This window comes from Symphalangus syndactylus, chromosome 2 (assembly GCF_028878055.3).
Source record: "Symphalangus syndactylus isolate Jambi chromosome 2, NHGRI_mSymSyn1-v2.1_pri, whole genome shotgun sequence".
In the NCBI taxonomy this organism is placed as follows: Eukaryota; Metazoa; Chordata; class Mammalia; order Primates; family Hylobatidae; genus Symphalangus; species Symphalangus syndactylus.
This window is the reverse complement of record NC_072424.2, coordinates 108,216,958-108,234,713: the sequence shown is the minus strand read 5'-3', so window position 1 is coordinate 108,234,713 and position 17,756 is coordinate 108,216,958. Positions and strand designations below refer to the sequence as shown.

At 37.0% G+C, this 17,756-nt stretch overlaps 1 protein-coding gene and 1 long non-coding RNA gene across 6 annotated transcripts in view; one reads left to right on the top strand and one right to left on the bottom strand.

The window, feature by feature from the left end:
* The window catches only part of LOC134733214 (uncharacterized), a 101,249-nt gene that overhangs the window by 72,989 nt on the left and 10,504 nt on the right, over window positions 1-17,756 (top strand). For both annotated transcript variants that reach the window (XR_010116737.1, XR_010116738.1), the window contains exons 2-3: window positions 7,865-7,999; window positions 9,959-10,210. This is a non-coding gene — a long non-coding RNA (uncharacterized lncRNA). The remainder of the gene's footprint in view (window positions 1-7,864; window positions 8,000-9,958; window positions 10,211-17,756) is intronic.
* Window positions 11,302-17,756, bottom strand: part of TMEM200A (transmembrane protein 200A) — an 82,048-nt gene continuing 75,593 nt past the window's right edge. For 3 of the 4 annotated variants that reach the window (XM_055263847.2, XM_063621975.1, XM_063621981.1), the window contains one exon: window positions 11,302-14,264. In XM_055263847.2, the coding sequence (XP_055119822.1) occupies window positions 12,773-14,248 (1,476 nt within the window). In that variant the 5' untranslated portion in view covers window positions 14,249-14,264 and the 3' untranslated portion in view covers window positions 11,302-12,772. Of the gene's footprint in view, window positions 14,265-15,175; window positions 15,307-17,756 lie in introns of all 4 variants that reach the window. The other variant, XM_055263851.2, reaches the window with a different exon arrangement.

The following is a 17,756-nucleotide window of genomic DNA, read 5'->3' as shown; positions in this document are numbered from 1 at the left end:
TTTGTATCCTCTTTTATTTCATTGAGCAGTGGTTTGTAGTTCTCCTTGAAGAGGTCCTTCACATCCCTTGTAAGTTGGATTCCTAGGTATTTTATTCTCTTTGAAGCAATTGTGAATGGGAGTTCACTCATGATTTGGCTCTCTGTTTGTCTGTTATTGGTGTACAAGAATGCTTGTGATTTTTGTACATTAATTTTGTATCCTGAGACTTTGCTGAAGTTGCTAATCAGCTTAAGGAGATTTTGGGCTGAGACAATGGGGTTTTCTAGATATACAATAATGTCATCTGCAAACAGGGACAATTTGACTTCCTCTTTTCCTAATTGAATACCCGGCCTGGTTTCTTTAACAAAGAAATCACCAAGAAAATTAAAGACGAGGAAAGAACTAAAAGAGATATAAGTTAAAGAGATATAGTTAACCAACTATGATGTGTGTGGACCTTATTTGCATCCTGATATAAAGAAACCAACAGAAAAGAAAAAGAATTATAAAACTACTGGGGAAATTTTAATACCAAGTGCTTGATAATAAAAAATAATGTTAATTTTTTTGGTGGGACAATAGTACTGTGATTCACTTACAGTGAGAGGAGACTCTTTTGGGGATACTGAGATATTTACAGATGAAATATATCTTGGATTGGTTCCAAAATAATTCAGTGTATAGTGGGGTGAGACCTTCACTTAAAAAAAAAAGAATCTCATTAACAGTGAAGACTGTGCTAATAGTAGAATATAATAATATTAGAAATAGTACTGAAGACAAGAATTCGTACTTTCAAAGATCTAGCAAGTATAAGAGATTTTGTGTATGCTTGCAAAGCATAAGTTACTAAAGAACCAGTAACATAAAGTTACTGAAGAACAAATATATTCATTTCACAGTTAGAGATAAAAGGCTTCAAATCAAAATGGAAGCAATTCATTGACAAGCATCAATGGTCATCTGAGATCTTTTTCTCTTGGGAGCTTAAGTGATGAAGGATGTTACTCTCATGACAGAGATAGGAAGGGGAGAGTAGTGAAGGCTGTAGAGCAAACACACGTATATTAAAAATTCCCCTAGGGCCTCCTCCAGGCTGGGTCAAGTACACCTCCTGACCTGGGTGCTTTTACAAAGTGTAGCTAAGAATGTGTGCTACCTTGCTTCTCAAGTTATGAGAAGATTATTTTAGCCTAAGCGACTTTTTCTTTCTTTTCTTTTCTTTTTTTTTTTTTTTTTCAAATAATGATTTTAGTTCTCAGAAGATCTTTCACTGAGAAGGCAAAAACTCCAGAAAATACTCAAAGCCATTCATTTACAGATGACATGACTTAATAATCTTTGAGTTTCTGGATCATCTCAGAAACAGTCTTTTCAAAATTGTTTGCCTTTGGTCTTCCTGGCCTTATCCAGCATCTTCATTCTGAATTCTTTGTTTCCTTTTCCTCATCCCTCATGCTGTCAGCAGAGGGTTCTCTGCATCCATGAGGCCAGCACAAGCCCCAAGGCAGGAGGATAATCCAGGCCAGAGGGAGTGGTTAGTGTCCAGCGCGGGGAGTGAGCTAAAGGTCATAGCACATGGCCATATCCATGTACTAGTGGATGATTTGGTTATCTAAGTCTTGTAAGCTCCTTGAAGGATGGGGTAACGTCTTATTTGGCTTTGTTTTCACAATACCCTACACAATGCCTGATGTATAATGGGTTCTCAAAAAGTGATTGTGACAGTGGCTATCTGAGGGTGGGATCGTGGGGGACATTTCATTTTCTAAGTCACACAGTTCCATTTTATTTGAATGTGTTTTTATATAGTGACCACACATTATTTCCATAACCAGAGAAATTATGCAAATAATTTTAAGTATATGGATAATAATTAAAGTTTTTAAAGCAAAGGTGAATAGCTTCCTGTGTCAAATCAAGAGGAAAAACCTACACATCGTTGAGAGACTAAATAGATAGGGAACAGTTAATGGAAAGATTGGGTGTGGGGCATGAAATAAAATTTAGTCAATGATGATGCAAAGGGTTTTGAGCTAAACAATTTGAATGATGGAGTGATGTCATCACTGAGAAGAGAAAAACTATAAATGGACTAAATTTAGAAGGAAAGGTATAGAGTCCAGTTTTTGCTATGATAAATTTCATTGTCTATCAGACATCCAAGTAGAAAAACAAGAGACTGAAATAAAGGAGAGTTTGGAAGTTGTGGGCATTAGTTTTTAAAGCCATTACATCAGCAGTGAATGAGGGTAGATTCAGAAAAGAAACAAAGACTGAGCTCTAGAGCACTCCAATGTTAAGTGCTAGTGAAGATAGGGAGAAACCAGCCATGGAGACTGGGAAGAAAGGATTAGCTAAGTAGGAAAAAAAAATCTGGGAGGATGTGGCATCCTGGAAATCAAGATTGAGAGAGAGAAACGCGAAGAAAGGTAGCTAGTAGATTGAGATGACTGAGAATCTGAGAATCAAAAATGTTCCCATTTTCCTTGCTACTACTTTGATCCATGTCCCAACTATGTTTTTCTCTCTCCTTCCAATATTTTCCAAACCACTCTTCAGATCCTGACCAAGTTTATATTCTTGAGAACCTCTCCTAATATATTTCTCTTATGCTTGGAAAGTCTTACCAATACCACAAAACCTAGTTACTTGGCCTGGCTTTTAAAGTTATTACTAATCTGAACTCCAAGTACCTTTCCAAACTTATCTTCTTTTCCTCTCCAATTTAAAGTCAATACTCCAGGAAGGCCACGTGTCCTGCAAAAGGCTTTACTTCTTCCCAATGCTAGGTCTTAACCTTGCCTGCTATTATCCTCTATAAGGTTGTCCTTGAAATATTTCCTTGGTTCATACAAATCCTTCAAGGTCTACCTCAAGTTGCTCCATCCAGAGAGCATCACTTTCTTTTTAATATTCCTTCAGGATGTCAAGGATAGTGCAAGTCTCATAGTTGGTTCCCAATTCCATACATAGAAGTCATGTGAGTGTGCATAAGGCACTTGGAAGTCTTTTTAAAACCTGTTCTTTACCTGTTTAATAAAATTAATAGTCTCAAAATATTTTTTGTACTCAATTTGAAAGAGGGAATATTTGCATCTAAAATGTATTTTCCTACTCTTCTGGTATCTGTTACCAGAACCTGTAAATGTGTAAAATTTCATTAAGAGTAGGTTTCTATTTTCAGGTTTACATCTAGGAAATGAAGGTAATTTGCATGCACAGGTAATGTTGGAATTCCTGGGAGACTAGAGAATGAGAAAAATGTGCTGTACCAACGATAAGACCTTGGTAAATGAAATGTAATCTGCAATTCTCATGAAACTAACTGAAAATGATCAATTTGACTTACAAAATCATGAAATTGAAATGTTATGTACACCTGAGTAATTGTTTCATTGATAAAATAGAGATAGTTCCTTTATTTCAAATAGGGGTTGGGCCTTAAGGTTAAATTGCAAATATATGGGACAAAAAGATAATACAAAGCTAATGTGTCAAAAAGGCCTTTGGCCAATTTTACAAGTATTGAATTCCTTTTGCATTTCAGAATTAGCTTTTATATTTTCTATATTTTTGAAAACATATACACAGCCACTGAAATCACTTTCCTCATCCATTCTAGGTTCAAATGAACCAGAGTACTATTGTATTCATGCCTCCTCTAACTCCCTGCAATTGGTTTATAACCCAGTTACAGCCTTATATCATTGTAAAACAAAATTTTATAACCAGCCACATATGTTCTCCCTTTCCTGACATAGAGTCTTTGGCAAACTGACCCCTAAGTATAGCACGATGAAATTGATTATTCCTTTTATTTTCCACAATGAACTAAAAAGTAAATTAATTCCACCAACATTCATTGGGAACCCAAAATGTACCAGCACTGTGTAAGCCCCTGATACGTTTAAATTAATTTCAGAATTTTCTGGACTTTTTGGTATACAAATTCAGAGACATATCTGGATTGACAGTAATCTCCTTTGACCAATGAGCCAACTCTTGATTGACTATGGCAATAGAAGAGGTGACTGAGGCCGGGTGTGGTGGCTCACGCTTGTAATCCCAGCACTTTGGGAGGCCGAGACGGGCGGATCACGAGGTCAGGAGATCGAGACCACGGTGAAACCCCGTCTCTACTAAAAATACAAAAAAAAAATTAGCCGGGCGTGGTGGCGGGCGCCTGTAGTCCCAGCTACTCGGAGAGGCTGAGGCAGGAGAATGGCGTGAACCTGGGAGGCGGAGCTTGCAGTGAGCCGAGATTGCGCCACTGCACTCCAGCCTGGGCGACAGAGCGAAACTCTGTCTCAAAAAAAAAAAAAAAAAAAAAAAAAAGAAGAGGTGACTGAAAACAGCACATATAAAAGATATACTTAGTTATACCTCCTCAGCCCATTGGACTTTTTCACATTTTCTCCCTTTTCTTCCATTGGAAGCCCATGGCCAGTGTCACCATTACATTGCAAAATGGTCAACACTCAATTTTACCTCACTTTTAACCTACCAACCAGAGAACACAGCCATAAAATTGGGTTAACAAAAGTAAATAAATAAATAAAAAGTTGAAAGAGAAAGGCCTGAATGAACCACAGATTAAATATTAAATATTTAAATATTTGAGAGCAGGTAATATTTTTAGAACTAGACCCTTTTGGTGGAATTTCATAAACATCCAATACTTTTGTGTCAGAATTTCTTAGTGTATATCATTGCCAGAAGAAACCTGAGTAAGAAAAGACTGGCTTATATTAAATGTCCTTAAGTTGCTAAACATCTTGGTAACCAATAAAATCAGAATGTGGTATTCACATACCAAAGAGAATATATTTCACTTACATTACTTCAGAAGAGAAATTTTTCCTATCACTTAAAGTATAGTGAGCATGTTATAGAGTAAGGAATAATTATATCCTATATTCAGTTTGATCCAGATTCTAAATGTCCTTCATATTTTTTGCTCATATGTATTTTATTTGATCCTCTTCAGGTCTTGAAACAGTAACAGACTTTAATAACAAACTCATAAAATGCAAAAGCCTTTGAAAGATAATTCCTTAACTGTTCAACTAACTGGCTGGGAAGTTAATTTGACTTTTCAGGTTATTAACATTGTAAATGATAACACAAGGTAACACACTTGGAATTTGGAAATGCTTTAGGGAAAAGTACACACCTAATGAACATAGAAAATATCTGAGTATAGACAAAAGTGATTTTATTTTTTAAAATAATAATTTCTTAACAGCTTTGAGCTATTGATGACTCATTAGCTGATGACTTCAAATGAATGATTAATTCACTAACCCTTAGGGTGACTGACTCAAATCAGCTAGATAATAAGCACTGTTAATGCCTACTAAAATGTATTTTAAAATCAATTAAGAATATTTTCTCACTGCCTCAGTGATTAAAAATTATAAGCTTGGTTTTATTCCAAAATTAGGTATAAATGGAATGCCTTTCCTATGCATGTGTTTTTAATAAGTAGGAAAAACATATGGCATTCTCTCCTCCTCTCTTATCTCCCAAATACCACACTCCTTCCTTCCTTCCCCCTTGTCTTTTTGCCTTCCTTCTTGTACCTGTGGTTTATTGAATATGGATGCAAACGTCTTATTTTAGTTCCGTACATCTTGCTGAAAGACAATATAATGATTTGGAAAGGCTTAATGGCATAATTTTCATAACAGTGCTAGATAGTTAATACTTTAAAACATGGGAAATCAAAGTTAAATACTAAAAATTCCCATTCTAAGCTTGGTGCTGTCTGCAATATAGGTCCCAAGTATACCACCTTAACCCCAACCCAATGAGCTGTGTTGGACATTTCAACACTAGGTTTTCCTCCAGAAATTATAGATGCGTCTCTCTTTACCAGCCCTAAGAAACCCAAAATCTAATCACCAGATTTTGTACATATGTGCTTTTAAACACTTGATTTGATTCTAATTGATGGAAATACTAGGAATCAACAGTCCCGAATTCAGGTCTTGACTCTGCTAACTTCGGTGTTGCACTGGGTGTCAGCTCTAACGTCTGCTTTCTTCAAAATTCCAGGTGTTTATGTTTCTATTAGCAAATTATTCCATCTTTTGTACTATAAATACTGTGGCCTTGCCTACATTACAAACAACTGAAATGTACATATATCTCTACATTTAATTTGTAGAGTACACATGCTTCTGGGGACAGAATATATACTATTTGGTAATGAGAAAGAACTAAAAAATTGTCGTAAGCCTCAAACTTTTAAATTGTGAATTAATAAGGGAGAAGACCAAAATAAAAGTAACTTTTCTGTTATTTTTGTATTAAAACAACTAATGAACCAACCAAGAATAAAGGATGGCAATAAGAAGGGAATAGCCCAAGCTGAAGATTCTACCCAGTTTGCTGAAAACCACTTTGAATGTGAGAATAACAAGATACTATGTGTAGAAGTTTCTTTTTTTTTTTTTTTTTTTTTTTTTTTTTTTTTTTTTTTTTTTGAGACAGAGTCTCACTCTGTCACCCAGGCTGGAGTGCAGTGGCAAGATCTTGGCTCACTACAACCTCCATCTCCTGAGTTCAAGCAAGCATGTCCGGCTAGTTTTTGTATTCTTAGTAGAGACGGGGTTTCACTATGTTGGCCAGGCTGGTCTTGGACTCCTGACCTCAACTGATCCACCCGCCTTGGGTCCCAAAGTCCTGGGATTACAGATGTGAGCCACTGTGCCCGGCAGAAGTTTCTTATATCCTCTTTATTACTTCTTTTGTCTTATACACTGACAGTAAGAGAGGAAATATAAACGTAAATTAGTTTACGTAAAATGTACCTCAAGAAGAGGAATTGATCTGCTGATATATGAGGGTTGATTCACTTCATTTTGTCACTTTAATGAGCCCTGTTCTTGGGCAGGCATTATTTTTAAATTATTATCTGTTATGAACTGAAGTGTTCCTCCACCTCCAATTGCTATGTTGAACTAACCCCCAGTACTTAAGAATGTGACTGTATTCAGAGATAGGGCCTTTAATGAGGATATTAAGTTAAAAGAAGGCTGTCATGATGGGCCCTAATGCAATCTTACTGGTATCCTAATAAGAACAGGAAATTTGGATACACAGACACCAGGGATGCACAAAACCATGTGAGAACACATTGGCAAGCCAAGGAGAGGAGCCTCAAGAGAAATCAAAGCAACCAACACCTTATTCCTAGACTTGCAGCCTCCAGAACTATGAGAAAATAAATTTTATTGCTTAAGCCACCCAGTTTGTGGTATTTTATACCAGCCCTAGAAAACTAACCTGTTATCTTAAGACAGCATAAACTATTAAGTAAAAGGCACTTCAGTGAAGTGGGCCTTTTTTCTCTTATGCCATCATCCTAGGAAAAACAGCATATAGAGAGAAATCAATGAGTTACTTCAGTGTGAAAACACCTCACAAAGGACTTTAATCACCAAATGGGAGATTAAAGACAAAGTCCTTCAATAATCCAACATCAAGGTTATACACACTAAAACCTTGATATAAGGTCTAACATATGATTATATATAGGGTCAGGGAAGGGTGACAGAGCAATTTGCTGAAAGTAAGAGACAGGATAACCAAAGTACCATTTTCACAGTTCCTACTTAGAGAATAAGTGATTAAGATCTCTGAACAACCTGAACACCACAGTAGGTGGGAAGTATGTCAGTGGTGGGCCCCCACTCTAATATTTAAAACGTTATAGGAAAATTATTGATAAACTGATGGGTCTTTTTCTTTTTTATGCTCTATTTTACTTCTTTTATTTTTATTGTTGACCCAAATGTTTAATTGACCTCAAAACAGTAATTATTGTTACTAAAATGACTTGAGACTGTCATGTTAACTATTTGTTTCAAAGGTTGCACAGTGAATTAAAAGATGCTGTTGAAAAAAAATTGGAGGCCTTTCCCCTTGGCACAGAGATAGGAACTGATACATATGCAGATGATGAAACAGTCAGAACCTTCAAGAACAATTGCAGCTAGCCAATCAAGTGAGTGACATGTATTTTTAAAAATTATATTCTGAATTAACATACCTTTCAAAAAATTCATGTTAATCATTATTTATGGATAACAAAATAATAAAATTGTAACATGATGATTTTCTAGTTTATAAGAATCGTTACAGGTAGCAACACTTGTAATAAATACTCTCACTGTTATAAATGTACTTGCCAAATACCCTCACTGGTTGTTACAAATGTGTTTAATTAAATCATAAAGCTTTTGATGTGATTTTTTTTTCTTATGAGAATATTTTTTTCTTTTTTTTTTCTAATTATACTTTAAGTTCTAGGATACATGTGCAGAATGTGCAGGTTTGTTATATAGGTATCACATGCCATGGTGGTTTGCTGCACCCATCAACCCATCATCTACATTAGGTATTTCTCCTAATGCTATCCCTCCCCCAGCCCTCAACCCCATGACAGGCCCTGGTGTGTGATGTTCCCCTCCCTATATCCATATGTTCTCATTGTTTAACTCCCACTTATGAGTGAGAACGTGCAGTGTTTGGTTTTCTGTTCCTGTGTTAGTTTGCTGAGAATGATGGTTTCCAGCTTCATCCATGTCCCTGAAAAGGACATGAACTCATCCTTTTTTATGGCTGCATAGTATTCCATGGTGTATATGTGCCATATTTTCTTTTTATTATTATTATTATTATTATTATACTTTAGGTTTTAGGGTACATGTGCACAATGTGCAGGTTTGTTACATATGTATCCATGTGCCATGTTGTTTTGATGCACCCATTAACTCGTCATTTAGCATTAGGTATATCTCCTAATGCTGTCCCTCCCCCTCCCCCAACCCCACAACAGTCCCCGGAGTGTGATGTTCCCCTTCCTGTGTCCATGAGTTCTCATTGTTCAATTCCCACCTATGAGTGAGAACATGCGGTGTTTGGTTTTTTGTCCTTGCGATAGTTTACTGAGAATGATGTTTTCCAGTTTTATCCATGTCCCTACAAAGGACATGAACTCATCATTTTTTATGGCTGCATAGTATTCCATGGTGTATATGTGCCACATTTTCTTAATCCAGTCTATCGTTGTTGGACATTTGGGTTGGTTCCAACTCTTTGCGATTGTAATAGTGCTGCAATAAACATATGTGTGCATGTGTCTTTATAGCAGCATGATTTACAGTCCTTTGGGTATATACCCAGTAATGGGATGGCTGGGTCAAATGGTATTTCTAGTTCGAGATCCCTGAGGAATCGCCACACTGCCTTCCACAATGGTTGAACTAGTTTACAGTCCCACCAACAGTGTAAAAGTGTTCCTTTTTCTCCACATCCTCTCCAGCACCTGTTGTTTCCTGACTTTTTAATGATGGTCATTCTAACTGGTGTGAGATGGTATCTCATTGTGGTTTTGATTTGCATTTCTCTGATGGCCAGTGATGATGAGCATTTTTTCATGTGTTTTTTGGCTGCATAAATGTCTTCTTTAGTTATCTGTGGTGAATTTAAGAGCTAAATGTGGGGCTGGGCGCAGTGGCTCATGCCTGTAATCCCAGCACTTTGGGAGGCCGAGGTGGGTGGATCACCTGAGGTAGGAGTTCGAGACCAGCCTGGTCAACATGGTGAAACCACATCTCTACTAAAAATACAAAAAACTAGCTTGGCGTGTTGGTGGGCTCCTGTAATCCCAGTTACTCAGGAGGCTGAGGCAGGAGAATTGCTTAAACCTGGCAAGAGGAGGTTGCAGTGAGCTGAGATCGCGCCATTGTACTCCAGCCTGGGTGACAACAGCAAAATTCTGTCTCAAAAAAAAAAAAAAAAAAAAAAAAAAAAAAAAAAAAGCTAAATTTGAACTGCTAAACAAGTAACTCAAAATTTGTCTTTAGTAAATTGTCAAGAGCTACTATAATATCCATTGTGATACAAACTTGTGCTAAACAATGTTCTTCTTTTTACTTATATTGCTATTGTTTCTTTGAAGATTATACAGATGGAAACATGTATTTAAGCCTGAAAGCTTCAGAGCTGATGGATGCCGGGTCTTCTGGCTCTACCATCCACGCCTCCCACTGCTCTGCTCTCCTGGAAGTCCTGCCCTCATGCTTTGAGAAGTAATCTGCTACAAAGAGACAGGGACAGGCAGTAGATCTTCATCTGAGGGCATCAAGAACCCTGGACCTTTAAAGTTAGAAAGAACTTGATAGTTTCTGTTCTTACTCATCTCACTTCACGGGTGAGTAATTCAAAGCCATGACATTAAGAAAGTAATTGAAATGGAGGGATTAAGTGATTGGCTCAAGGCTACATAGCCAGGGTGGCAATGTCATTAAGGGCATATTGCACTCTTCTCACCTACTCTAGACTAAGAACCCTTACTCACCTCTCCACACCCCAAGTTACGGGCTGAATTGTGTCCCCCTGAAATTCATATGCTGAAGTCCCAAACCCCTGCCCCTCAGAATACCCATATTTGTAGATTTAAAAAGGCAATTAAGATGATTGATTAAGATTAAACAAGGCAGCGAGACTCTGTCTCAAAAAAAAAAAAAAAAAAAAAAGATTAAACAAGGCATCTAGAGTGCAGTTCTAATCTAATATGGCAGGTGTATTTTCGAAATAATTTTCAATATTCATAAAAGCCTAAAGGAAATGCACAAAATATGGTCTAACTAGAATTCCAGGTTTCATTGCTTTTAGGTAGAATTATACCAATGTGGTGACACCAGCTATCTCGTATGAATCTGAAACTTTAATTAATCTATGTCTTTCATTAATTTAAAATGAGAAAATTATTTATAATTTAACAAAGTTCATTTGCTTGATAAGTAAAAAACTCAGGCTTTTTGATGAAGAGAAGGTTGAGCAGGAACCACTACTTTAAGCCCCCAATTCCTTTATTTGGATCATCTAAGACCCATGCTGTTTAATCCTCTTCAAATTTCTAGAGCTCTTTCAGGGATGAACTGAACAAATTATATGGCTTCAGTCATCTGTCAGTCACATCAGGGGTGTTGAGAGCCACTGTTTTCAAATCTGAGTACCGCTGACATTTGCTGTATTTGGTTATTTTCCTGAGAGTCAACGAAACTTTAAGTGAAAACGATCCCAAGATAACAAAATTTAAAAACAGTCTAATTAAATAGGTGGATAAACCTAGCTGTTTAACCAAATAGAAGCAAAATTTAAAAGCCAAGATACTCAGTACATGTACTAGGGTATCAAGTGCCCTCAGTAGAATATATCTGAAAGTGTGAAAAACAGTACTTTAAGCAGAAATGTACATTTTATTTAAAAAGCAACAGCAAAGGTGTGAAGAACACAAACTTCTATTAATAACAGAAGTTTATTAAATGCTTTATAGTAAAATATTGAGCCCACTCCATTACAATACACAGGCTTAATGTTCTAACAAATAAAAGTGCCTCAATTGAGGGAAGTTTGTGATGCAAACTCAAGGTGGAATTTTGGGGAGCAACAGAAACAAATGTATCATACTTCTGCTCTTCCACAACTGCAATACTGATGTTCAGAAATGTTTAGGTATTGGGAGAAACCTTTTGAATTTCCTGAGTATTTTATTAAACAATTCTTACAATTATGTTACCTTAAAGGAAAACATGAAAATTTTCTGATGAAAACATCCATTTTAATATTTATTATCTTCAGTAACTAAGAACTACAATCCTAAACAACATGTATTATACCGTAAGAAAGTCTTTGGAGTTATCATAAGGCTTTCCAGCACAAGGTAAACTTCAAGGCAATTTATCAAGAACTAAATTTTTTTGAACTACCGCGATAGTGGCATATGAAGGTAAAAAGAAATGTCAAGGTTAGCTGATTGATTGTTTTCCAAATACCAGGATCTAAAGAATACTGGGGGAAAATAGAATGTGGGAATGAGGTGCTATTGGAAGGTAACAGATGGCTAAAAAAAGGTACCGAGACTAGTTAGTTAGCATTAACTAGTATATAATGTATCTTCATTCATTAGTCAACACTGTCTTCATGTATATAATTATTTCAGGATAGCATTTCTACAAATTATATTGGTTCATTTATTTTATCAAGTCAGCTTGCAAATAAATTTTGATTCTGAATATCTAAAGTTACAGCAACTATAATTAATTGCATTTTGATGTTTATCCCTAAGTTTATCTGGCACTGTCAGCCATGGCTCTTGAATACGTTGTTTCTTGATATAATATCACTAAAAACAGAAGTGATATTGAAAAAAATACTACCTATCTAAAACTCAAGATTCACAATGAACTTAACCAATTAACATTATTGAGCTCACATTGAAACTAGATCTTTTTCATTTTAAATAATTTAACCAAATCCTACAATTATTCAGAAAATCACATCCTAAGGTTTGCACTCATAGTCATCTATAATACGTACTGAGTATTGGGACTGAATTTGTACTCCTGGGCCACACTTTGGTACCCTATGTTTTCCATACTGGACACTTCATTTTATGAATAGGGCAATCAAAGAACTTAAAAGTAAAGAAAATAAGCTTTAATTTGGATGCAAGTATTTTGTATTCATATTAATAAAAGATCATGCTTTCAAAGGAAGAGAAAAATAAAATCATATGTGATAACATAGAGTACTGCAGTCACAAGTAACCCAAACATACAACCATCTTCATTACAGAAGCAGCCAATTCTAATACACTATAAACCACTTGATTAAAAAGGCTTACAGCCAATACTTTAAGAAGGAAACACCAGTGAAAATCGTTTTAAAATATAAACCCTTGTAAAATGATTGATATATTCTTTTAACATTAAAACCTTGTTTCAGAAGTTCCCCGCTTTAGGTTGTTACTCAAAAACTCATCATGTTCAAAACTCAAATTATTGTGAGATCTTGAAATCATAAGAAGCTTCTCCTTATTGGTAAAGTCTTTTTTGATGGCAACTTGGGGCACAAGCAACCTATCCATCGGGTCCTCTTTGTTCTCTAGTTTCATATATCCCTTGCTGTTGTTCCGATCCAACCTAGGCCAACTTGGATGTTTCCGTTGTTCTGCCTGAACAGTTAGAGTGGAGGGACCCCGGTCTAAGTCTAAGGACTTTGAGTGTGACGAGAGCAAATGCAAGGATGTATTGGACCCAAACTGTCTTCTGGCAGCCCCAGGAGACAAGAGCTGTCCAGCCCCAGGTCCAAGAGCCATAGATGACTTGTATTGACTCGACAATGACTCCCCAATGGAATTATTCCTTGGTAGCACTGTGCTGACGGGCTGGAAGGATTCACTGTTGTTGGGCAAAGGAACCACAAGGGAATCCATTGACAAATTCCTTGACCTACTTTTGAGGTTGTCAGCATCTTCAGTGATGTTATCTATACTGGGCTCATCAATAACACAGTTATTAAGTTTGATCACAGGCAATGTAAAAGCACTGATGGACGATGATACAATTGACTTGGTTTCACATTTCTTAGAGCCGCTGATCTTATCATCAGTTGTCTTGGAAGGAGGTGGATAGAGGCCAAAGACAGACGCAGAGCTGTCAGAGAGCAAAGGGGGCATAAGATGCCCAGAACTCTTACTTTCATTTAACATAAGTTCATCCTCCTCTACGGAGCTGTCCATTCGAAAACTGCTCCGAAAACCAGAGAAAGAGGCGATTGTATTTGCTGCCAATCTCGAGGCACAGGAGCTCCCATTCTGTTTTACTTCTGTTTCTCCCATCAAACCAGTGTACATGCCATTCATTTGCCTTTGCTCCTTGATTCTTAGTGTGTGAATGTCAATGACTGTGGAATAGATATCCCTCATGTGTATGATTTTGGTCTCTTTGTCACGGTTTTCATGAAGAATGGCATTAGCACAAATGAAAATGAAAATGCCAATCCCCATGGTGAATGGGCCAAGCATTTTCATCTTATCAGAATGCAAATGCTGCTCAAAGAAGCGAACCACCACACCGCCTTCATTCCGAATGACCTGAGTTTCATTTGTTGACAGTGTTGTTTCAGCATCAATAAAATGTTCTTTTTGGGGCCAATATCCAAGAACGGCCATGGCAATTCCTATAATGGAGATGAGCACTCCTAAAATAAGAAAAAAACCAGATGGGGAATAAAGCCGGATTTTGCCACGAACAACCACAACATCTGCCCGGGGCCGGCGCCTGATGGGCTTCTTCTCTTGGGTAGCAGGAGACGGGCTGAGGTTGACATGCTGCTGTGATCTGGCAGAGTCTTGCCTTTTCAAGGCAGCCAGGCCAGTTATCACTCCACCAGTTGCTATCATAGCTTGGCCTTTTATTCTGAAGAAAAAAAAAAAAAGGAAAAAGATGATATAAATATGTTCCTGGGGTATGAGCATCAACTCAATTAAACAACTGTTTACACAGAATTTTTGTTGCTGTTGCAGTTTCATGTGATTAAATGGGGCAGAATATTTTTTTAATTGACATAGTTTGGGTACAAATTTTATTTATTGACTAATGTAAATTTCCAGGGTTTTCCTTTTTGGCTAAGTAAATATTTCTATTATTTTTTCAGTTACATTTCTGTTATTGATGAAATGTGAGCTCAAGGAATATTTAAATAATGTTATCACTTATTAATAGTCCCCTGGCCACAAGACTGATGCTCACTCTTTCTCTCTCTTCTCTCTCTCACACACACACACACACACACACACACAGAGTTATCTGTGCTGTTTTAAATCATTGGACAAATCGAGGATACTTAATAGGTCAAAATCAAACACTCCAGACTGACAAAGAGGATACATTCCAGCAATTCATGGTTCTAAGCCCTCTCTTGTGAAAGTCGTCAATGAATTCTTAGCTGCCAAATTTAATTTCCCCCTCAATTTTCATCTTCCTTGCCTCTCTGCTTCCATGGATATTACTGCCCCTCCTTTCTCCACACTCTCTCTTCCCCAGTCTTTTATGATGTTAAGTTCTCCTACATCTACTCTGACCTCACTGACTATTTCAACAGACTCACCTAAAAGTAGAACTTCTCCCTAGAGTCTTGTCCTTGGCCATCTTCTCTTCCATACTGTCCCTTGGCTTTCATATCTGTTCCTACATCTTCACTATTTCCTTGATGCTAATGAGTCCCAAGTCTATATTTCAGGTCATATCCTAAGTTTCAATTTCACACTTTCCACTGCCCATTAGGGAACATACACACATTCATGTACTGCTAATAAAGCTGAACTTACCTTCTAGCACACACCAGCTGCACCACTTGACTTGTCTGACTTTTTTAGCAGGGTCAGTTCTCAGATTTGGCTCTTTACAGTTATTTTTAACTCCTCCCTTTCTTCTTCCTCTTCCAATCAGGTTCTAAATCCTAGAAATTTCCAATATACGATGTCCTTTAATTCCACCCCTCTGTTCTAATCCTACTCTTCCCAGCCTTGTACAGATCTTATTAACTTTTACTAGACCATATGATAACCCCCTAACTGGTCTTCCAAACAATTTCTCTTCCTTTACAATCAAGATTAGTGCAGATCAATCATCTCTGAAGTTGTTTAAAGAGCAGAATAATGATAAAATAGTCTCCACTACCTACCAAAGTTTTAGCTGAAATTCTAGACCCATTGACTTTGTCTGTAACTCTTCTCTTTAATTTGCATAAAAATAAAACCTAACAAATGTTCTGTATTTCTCATTCATATTCCATTTTGTACCATTTCTGAGATTTTGTTAACGTTTCAGCTGTCCAGAATCCACCCACTCCCCACTGCCCTGCCCTGTTCTTCACACACCCACATCTGGCTAGGCATCAAAGCTCATATTCCACTTTCTTTATAAAGCCTTCTCTAGCTGACCCACTGCACCCTATGCAAGCATTAACTCCTTAAAGCATTTTATAATAGTAAGTTTTCTATGGCACTTGTAATATTATAGTATCACAGTTCTACTTCTTATGATCAAACATCAAATTTAATTCATATTTTTATTAGCAGAAACATTCACTGCAATACCTTGCACATGGCTAGTGTTCAAGAAATATTTGCTAAAATGCTGAATGAAGGATAAATTTTCTTCTTGTGGTCTGTTGGATGACCACCATATTACTGTACTAACTTTCCTAGTTAAAAATATGAACGAACAAGATTAATATTCAAACAAACAAAAAGCAACATTTTCTGAATGAGTGAAATATCTATCTTGATTCATAATAAATAGTTATCAAGCTACCATATCTAGCTGGTAGGAAACAAGAAGATATTTTAAGTTCCACAAGGTCTTTGGCAAATTTCAGAGAGAGTTTCTTCAGGGCATCAAATCTCATCTTGCAGCATTGAGCTCTCCTTTTGAATTTCTATTTATGATTTCTGAATTGTGTTTAAATAACAGGGTTGTGGTTGGTATCTACAGTTTTAACAAGCCAGTGAGTAAATCCAGCCTTCAGTGAAATTATAACTAGGATTAAAATAGTTTTATGTTGGAAGAACAAACTAAATTGTAATCTGTTGCTCTAGTCTATGAAATTTATCAAAGTGTACATACTACAGATTAGAACCTTTCCCAAACCTTTGCTAAAATAAAGCTTAATGTCAACCTATGTTTTCTTGAAGCAAAAACCATTTCAAATGTTTGAATTAAATGCTTAGATTAGATAGCAGCCATCTAGCCCAGTTATTTCCATATGGCAGGCTTAAGGATTTAGTCTGAAATCCTTCTGAGTAGAATGGAAACAAGGGCAAAAGCCTTTCATTTAATTTAAAAGCAATAAAAGTGAATTACATTCCATACAGATTTCTAGTCCTCCCCCACTTTTTAAAACATTAGCACTACCATTTTCTGCTCAGGCGGCTGATAGAGGAAAGGAGGTTAGATGAGAAAAGATATTTTAAGAAAAATACATGAGGACAGAAAGGTGAAAAAGATGGATGACTGGGCTTGCAAGTGAAGAAAGGTTAGACAGGAAGAAAAAGCAAGGGTAGCTTAAAAGTATGAAAATGGATAGAAACAAAAAGAGGCAAAAACTTCTAGAGTAGTTGACAAATAAAGAATATAATGGGTGGGGGAATCACATTTTCTTCAGCCATTCTACCCTGGTCAAGCCCAGACAGAGGAACCAAGACTCCCAAGGATTAGCAAAATCACATTTGGTGCCAATGTCCTTTAATTCTGTTTAAAGCAATTCAATACTGCAGAAGGCTCTATTATCACTCAGGGACCCAGTGTAGACCCTGAGAGGAAAGCAAAGGTGAGCAAATTCAATCACTGTTTCAAACAGCTTGAAACCTAATGAAGGAGCTAACAGATCCACATAAAACAGAATGAGGTAACTCCTAGAATGAAAGTTTCCATTAGAGAAGGACCTTTCATTAGGCTTCGCACAGGAGATAGCACATAGATCACAGTCAAAAGTTAGGTTAGCAGCATTTCAAGCAAGGTCAAGTGAAAGAAAGCAGGCCACGAATAGGAACTTGGCCAGCACACAACTCAGTACTACAGGAGGTCAGCTAGGTAAGTAAGGCCGGAGAGAGAGGGACAGCCAAGTCTTGGGAGTTGGCAAATGCTATTCCTAAATGCTTGCAATTTACACACATCTGCCATGGAGTTGGAGTAAGACATAAATACTGCTGTTGTTATTTTAGAAAAAATTAATCTGAACTCATAGATGAAAGCAGGAATTAGGGACCAATACTGGAAAATGGCATGGGGATGCTAAAGGCAGTTGCACAATAAGGAGCCTAGTGAAGGCTGGGTGCAGTGGCTCACACCTGTAACTCCAGCGCTTTGGGAGGCCGAGGCTTTAGTGTCACTTGTGGCCAGCAGTTC